Raw genomic sequence first — 7,037 nt, forward strand, 5'->3', positions numbered from 1 at the left:
TGCAGGAGAAACCAAGGCAGAGAAACACTTCTGAAAGGGAGACACTGATGAAGTTCTGTGTTATGGATGCATATCATATGTTTTCCCCTTCCCTTGACCTGAATGCCCATCCCTGTTGTTTCCCTCACCTTTAACAACTTTTCAGTGTCCAAAAAGTGAAGGGAGTTACTGGTGCGTAAGGTCACAAGAGGATGAAAATGCTGTGTTAACCTCTTCAATGAATGATGAATACACATGATAAGCCTTTGGGTATTTGTAAAGCGCCAACTACAGTTTTAAGCATGCTCTTAAATATTGCATAATATTACATCACTCACGAAAATTAAAATTACAGCACAAATTACAGTATGTAGCATCCTTATGAAAACACCAAAATGACCTTGAGAAACCCACAGAAATCCCTAATGTTAATGAACTGCCAAACCACTGTAAATGTAGATTTTTTTTTTAAATGAATGTTAGAAAACAAGAAAACACGATTAAGTAAGGACCAGTCCGCTAAGTTATCCTCTTCCTCTTCAGCCTCTTGACAACAGAGAGTCAAAGGAATAGATTTCCCCAAATATTAATTTGGTAAATGCTTTTAATGGACTAACAAAAGGCCTAAGGTACAGAAAAAGGCCATATACCAGGAGCTCTACCTCATCTGAGGATGCTTTGCAAACACCTATGAATGAGTTGACAGGGGCAGAGGTAGGAGCAACAGATACGGCCATAGGCAATTTCAATCAAACTCTGCAGTTACAGAAATCCAGGTGAGATCAGAATGAAAGTTTCTAATAGGAACAGGAACCTGAACTCAAACAAAACTCTACCAATGTCAGTTCTCCCTGAGTAATAAGCTCTCACTATCTAGTAGTGACTTGTCAGAGAAATCTTTTCCTGAGCTGAGTTGTGGTTTGGCTGCCCTACTTCAGTCATCTTAATATCTTCACATAGAGTTTTAATGGTATTCTCTACAGGAGCTCAATGCATACTTCCCATTTAACTCTAAAGTCCGAGACTAGCACTAATGCGTATCTATAAATGGTCCTTTCAGAGGGACATTTAAATAGTACATAATTTTCTCCACTCTCTTAAAAAAAAAAAAAAAAAAAAGCATTCCACATAGGGCAGATCAGAGCTGATATGACAGAGATTCATCCATGCCAATACAAATAATGACTCTGAAGAGGAAAAAAAACCAAAAACCCCATATGATGTTGCTTCAAGATATCTGCTTGGACCAACGACTGAAATCCACACACTGCAACCCTAGGAAACAAAAACAGGTTACCCAAAGGAAAATGTAAGTGTCAGCTGGAGAATGACTAAACCAAAAGAAACACAAAGAAAGAAGAAGCACCATCAGTAAGATATAAGTGACTCTGTCATTTCATAAGAAAGTTCTCAGCCTCAACATCTCATTAAAATGAAGTACATATCAAATACTACTCAAGCAGGACATTACAGACTATTTTAAAAAAAATAAATCTTAGAAGTCAACATCTACCTGCCTCCACTTCCACACAATGAATTATATCTGAATAATCAGATCATGACCAACACACTGGGAGCTAAGCATGAACACTACAAATATCACAGCCTACAAGCAGCTTTTGATGAAAATAATCTGTCTCACCTGACTAGCCAGGAGAGGTTTGAGGCTGCTGAAAATGCAGCAAGTTTGTATTTTATTCCAATATTTTCAGCACTTTATCCTTGTTGTCCTAAGAAAGTACCAATACCAGATATTTTAGGGACTGCAACAATCAAATTTACATGTACACACCACAAATAAGCTGCAAGGCTTCCGTGTATGGTCATCTGAATTAATTTATACAGTTAATAAAAAACAAACTCATACTATGCCACCCTAACCCATCATGGAATTATACCATGTCATACTAACTGAAAGTTGATTTGGGTTACTTTTGAAGCTGGATTATCACTAGAAAAGCAAACTGCTATACAAAAGCCATGACTTTCCACATGTTTCATGTTCAGAACATCTTGATCTACTTTAAAACTGAGCCAGCATCATGGTTTATGGTAATCACAGCATCTAGGTGGGTGTTCCTACTTATAATCAATCTAATCCCAATTATATGAGCAGCTCCATCAGAGGGGGAACATCAACTTCTCTTTGGAGAAATTCCCCCTGTGCCAGAGGATAATGAAGGCATTAGGAGCTCAGCTTGCTCATTTATGGAGCCAGGTCATCAGATGTGAACTCAAATTGTTGCTTACAAGGTGCAGGGAAGAGAGTACATTGCAATTCCAGTACAAAGAGGTGAAATGAGAAACCTGAAAATACAAGCCAAGTGTAAAGAAGGAGTGATATTAGGCCACATAGAAACAGAAGATTGTTGCATCATGCCAGAAACATATTTATTTAGCACTACTTCTGGAGAATTGAGTGAACTACTCTCTTGAGAAGGGGCTTTAAAACACTGAAGGGCTAAACTCTTGTTCTGTGTTAAACAATCACAGAGATGCTGAAGCAAATGCTGTTCTCATATACTCACATGCCTCTCCAGATAAGCCTGGATCACAGAGGATCTGTTTGTGAAAATGGGAAAGGCTGCTGTTTCTCAGCAGCAAGGTTTAGCTCAGAAAGAGAATATCCACAGGATCCGAGACCCATAAGTGAGAGAAGAAAAACTGTACCTCGCCTAGGATAACAGATGCTTCTTTAGCTTTTTAGACTAAAACTACAACATCCTACTATTACCAAGACCATCTATAACCCAGCTTTAACCTGACTTGCCTACGCTAGAAATAAAAATGATCTGGGGAGACAAAAGCTGGTGTTATGCAAACATTTACGTTGTCTTCTTAGAGCTGAAGGTATCCTGTAGCGCAGCATGGATCCTTAACCGCATCCTGGTCTTTCAGGCAAAATTGATACACACTATGAGGAAATACATCCCCGCTTATCACTACAAAGCTAACCTCATACCATCTTTCAAATTACTCTAACCTCATACCATCTTCCGAAATATTATGTGACACTAGCTTTGTGCTTAGTTTTCTAAAATGTAGTTTCTGTTTGAAGAAAGAGATAAATTGGATGCAATTCTATGATTCTGTGATAAATGAGAAGGATGGAAAAAGAGACAGAAAAAGAAAAAAGGCTGTTAAGATATTTTAGCACTTCATCCGTAACTATGATGGACTCATAGATCCACTGATCTCACAGTTATGAGACTACACTTCAAAGCAAACCTTCTTTCTAGAGCACTCATCATCACCAGATCCAATTGCTGAAAGGATTCAGCATGACCTTAATGTTCTAATCTACCTTTTCCTGTCTTCCAAGACTACTCTGCCAAGGTCAAGGCAGATTTTTTTTTTTCTAGAAAATGACAAGTATTATTTCAGAAGCGTCTAGATTCTTCTCTTGACTTGATCAGTTGATTCATCAAGCTATTAAGAAAACGGCAGTAAGATGTAAGTTGTTAATCTTAGAATTTGGAAATTTTATTCCGTATTTATAAATCTTTTCAATCACAGTCACAAACATGCACACATGTGTATATATAAAAAACATGAACTTTAAGCTTCTGGCATGACAAGTTTTACTCCCTCCAAAATATCAAAAACTTAGAGAGCAAATATGTACAAAGTCAAAATCACAGCTCCTCTTGAATTGTACTTCTTATTATTGTGAAGTTTAATGATGTCAGGCATGCCTTACAGTAAGGGAAGTAAAACCACTGTAACAACTTGGTAGTCGGCTATGGTAAAAGAGGCAGAAAATCTGATAAAGTAGTTTATATCCATTACTTCTAGCATTCAACACAATACTTTCAACGTGAACTTTGAAAGAAAAATGTTGCTGCTTTTATACAGACAAAATGATAAAAGATTATCAACTTCACACTTTTTCTTATCTTTTCCAGATCTCAGATAGCTTTACCAATTGAAATAATTGCAAGCTTCTAATTAACAATGTGCATGAGGCATTTCATTGTTCTCCACAAATGAAGCGGAGCTCCAACAAAATAAATTACTAATAAGCAATAATAAGGCTTGATCTTTCCCCCATTCAAGTTAAAGACAATCTTTTTGCTTTGATCAGTGGAAGCAGACCCAGTCATTTTAGCTCGGCTTGCTTAAATAAAACACTCCATATCAAACATTACAATTGTATTATGTTTTGGGAGTTCATCTCACACAAAACACCCTGGTCCTACTCTCATAGAGGAATTCTGCAATTAATTTAGAATTAAGATGTAACAAATACAGACTCCAAGAGTTGTTAATAAAATTCCTTTAGAGGTTTAGCACCTACTACTATGAAAGTAACACACATTTCCAGGTTTGACATTCAAAAGCAGCCTGTAGAAGCATTATGAAAATATACTGATTTTCTCCTCTGCAAAACACTGGTATACATATGCACTACAAAGTGGAAAGTGAGTTTAATCAAATGAACAACAACAACAAGGAGTAAAATAACTAACCTGGGGCATGGGCACACACACAGCTAAATAAATGGGGTTAGCTCCTCTAACACTAATAGCCGCATCAGAACCACTAGAAACAAGGTGATAGGCTCAAATTGTCTCCTTGACTAACCACTCTTCCATCTAAACATGGACCTGCTGTGACACATATCACAGTTCAGATGGTAAGATATGCAACACCATGCACCCACTTTCTGTACAATGTGTGCTTTTATGGCACTGAGAGCAAAGGAAAAACTGTAATTATTTGTCACTATCTAGATAATACCTGGCACTCAATTTATATTGCAGCATTTAATTCAGGATCACTGTTTAAATCAACTTTTGATAATCTCAAATTTGCAGGCAGACCACAAATTCTCCTGTCTTTTTTATAAATCTGTAAAGCAACACAGAAGTTTACAGCAGCCCATGACAGCTTATTTTTCAAAATAAATCTAGTACTCTCAACTGGGAAATGAAAACAGACCTTCCTCCCTCCCACCCAAGAAAAACACAGGCAGCAAATTCTGAGGACAAGGGAGTGCTTAGGAGGTGCAAGGAGTGCTCTGCCTCTCAGATCAGCTATTTTATAGTTCTTTGACTACCCTGATAGTCTCTCTGGTACGTAATAATTACTGGTGTTCTTTTATCTTTTTTGACTATCCTAACAGAAAGACAGCACTGAAAATATGTAGGTGTTGACATATGGAAGCACTCTTTTGTTCTAGGTAGATAAAGTATCTTTATTAGGCAGCAGAGAACTAAACACAAATGAGCAACCTGCTTCACTTCAGCTGCTTCCCATTAAAGGGGGGGCTCTGTTAAATACACATAAAGCTCACTGTATTTTTCTTGAACAATCTTTAGTTTGATATGCCCTGTTTGTATATAGGTATGTCTGGACATATTTATATGCTTGGGATTGCACAATTCAAAATGCACGTTTTGCAAAACAGCAAGTTTTGCTTAATGACATAGCAAGTCTAGTTTAATGATGAACTGTACCAGGACCATTTCTTCACCGAGATCCTGTGTCTCGGCAGCACCTGAAACACTCCCCATAGACAATATGCATTATTCACGCTGCTACCGCTGAAACCAGGCGAGCAAAACTCCCCTCAGCCACATAACAGCAGTTTAATTTTAGGCTGCTCCTTACTGTTAAACTTCGCGCTCCCAGCCGGCACTCGCATCCGAAGCCGCCTCCTGCCCTGGGCCAGGGCGCTCGCCGCCTCCTCGGGCGCTCGGGCCGCGTGGCGGGAAGGACGAACCCGCAGGCGGCAGCGCTGCCCGCCGCGCGACGCAGCCTCTTCCCGCAGCGCCGCGGGACCCGCCAGCAGGGGCAGGGCGAGCCCCTCCCTCGCGCCGTGACCGGCGGCTCCCGCGGGCCGCCACAGGGACGCGGCGGGGGGGGCTGCGCAGGTGCCGCCGCCGCGGCCCCCTCCCCGCCGGGGCCGCCCCAGGCCCCTGGCCGCGCCTCAGCCCGGCCGCAGGTGGAGCGGCCGCGCCGGCTCCCCCGCGTATCCCCCGCTACGTGACCGGCCCAGGGCAGGGGACGGCGGCAGCGCGGAGGGAAGGAGGGAGGCACCGCGGAGCCCCCCGGGGCAGCGCGGCGGGGCGGGAGGGGGCGCCCGGCGCGGTGCTGCGCTACCTCTCGAAGAGCAGGCGGATCATGAAGATGCAGAAGGCGAGCGGGCAGGCGAGGTAGAGGTCCTCCGCCTGCGGGAAGGTGGCCTCCTCCGTGCTCTGCAGGTCCGCCCAGGTGACATTGTGCGGCAGCCAGAACCGCTCGTTCCAGAACCAGGCGAGGATCCCTGCCATCTTGGCTTTGTCTGCGCGGCGCCCCCCGCGCTGCCTGCCCCCCGCCCGCCCTCCCTCCGCGTGCGAGCGGCTGCCGGCGGAGAGGAGGAGGAGGAGGAGGCGGCGCGTGTCGGCCCCGCCGCGCCGATGATGCTGCCGGGCTGCGCGGCTCCCCGCCCCGGCCGCCCGGCGAGGGAAGCGGCCGCCCCGCCTGCCACACGCCCGTGCCCGCCCCCATCGGCTCCCGCGCGCTCCCCGCCGGCGGCGCGGCCGTTGGTGCGCGGCCGTTAGGGCCGTTGGTGCGCGGCGCGGCCGTTGGGCGGCTGCCTGTCCTGAGGGGGCCGCAAGGGCTGCCGCACCCAGCCGAGCTGGGGCGGCTGCAGCGGGCAGGGCCCCGCGGCGCTCCCCGCCGCCGGCGCTCCCCGCCGCGACTCGAGGCAGCCGGCTGGGCACCAGCGTCCAGCCCAGCGCTGGCTGCCCGGGCTGCCATGCTGCCCTTCATGTCACTGCCTCGCCGGGTCCTGATACTACGGCCCACCGTCAGACCAGCCCTAGAGTGCGTTACTTACCCAAATTGCTAACCTGGAAAAGGTTCACCGTCTGTCACTATTTTTAAAAGCAGATGGCAGCAAAAAGAAGCCTCCCACTTCTGATCCCTGCCAAAGCTCTGTGGATGCGGTGGCTGCGGCTGCCTGAGGCTGGTTCCTGCCCTAACCCAGGCGAGAGGAGCTCTGTGCTGTGCAGCCTCGTGCCCAGGCATTGCAATGCAAGCTGGGCTGCTCTGGGTGAAGGGACCCTCTAAAA

At 45.2% G+C, this 7,037-nt stretch overlaps 1 protein-coding gene across 2 annotated transcripts in view; it reads right to left on the reverse strand.

Moving 5' to 3' along the window:
• The window catches only part of CERS6 (ceramide synthase 6), a 95,625-nt gene extending 89,371 nt beyond the window's left edge, over positions 1 to 6,254 (reverse strand). For both annotated transcript variants that reach the window (XM_026040868.1, XM_026040149.1), the window contains exon 1: positions 6,085 to 6,254. In XM_026040868.1, coding sequence (XP_025896653.1) covers positions 6,085 to 6,254 — 170 coding nt within the window. The remainder of the gene's footprint in view (positions 1 to 6,084) is intronic.
• Between the last annotated feature and the right edge of the window lie 783 nt (positions 6,255 to 7,037).

The sequence above is a fragment of the Nothoprocta perdicaria genome, unplaced genomic scaffold (assembly GCF_003342845.1).
Source record: "Nothoprocta perdicaria isolate Ctin4 unplaced genomic scaffold, notPer1 scaffold_0, whole genome shotgun sequence".
NCBI lineage: Eukaryota > Metazoa > Chordata > Aves > Tinamiformes > Tinamidae > Nothoprocta > Nothoprocta perdicaria.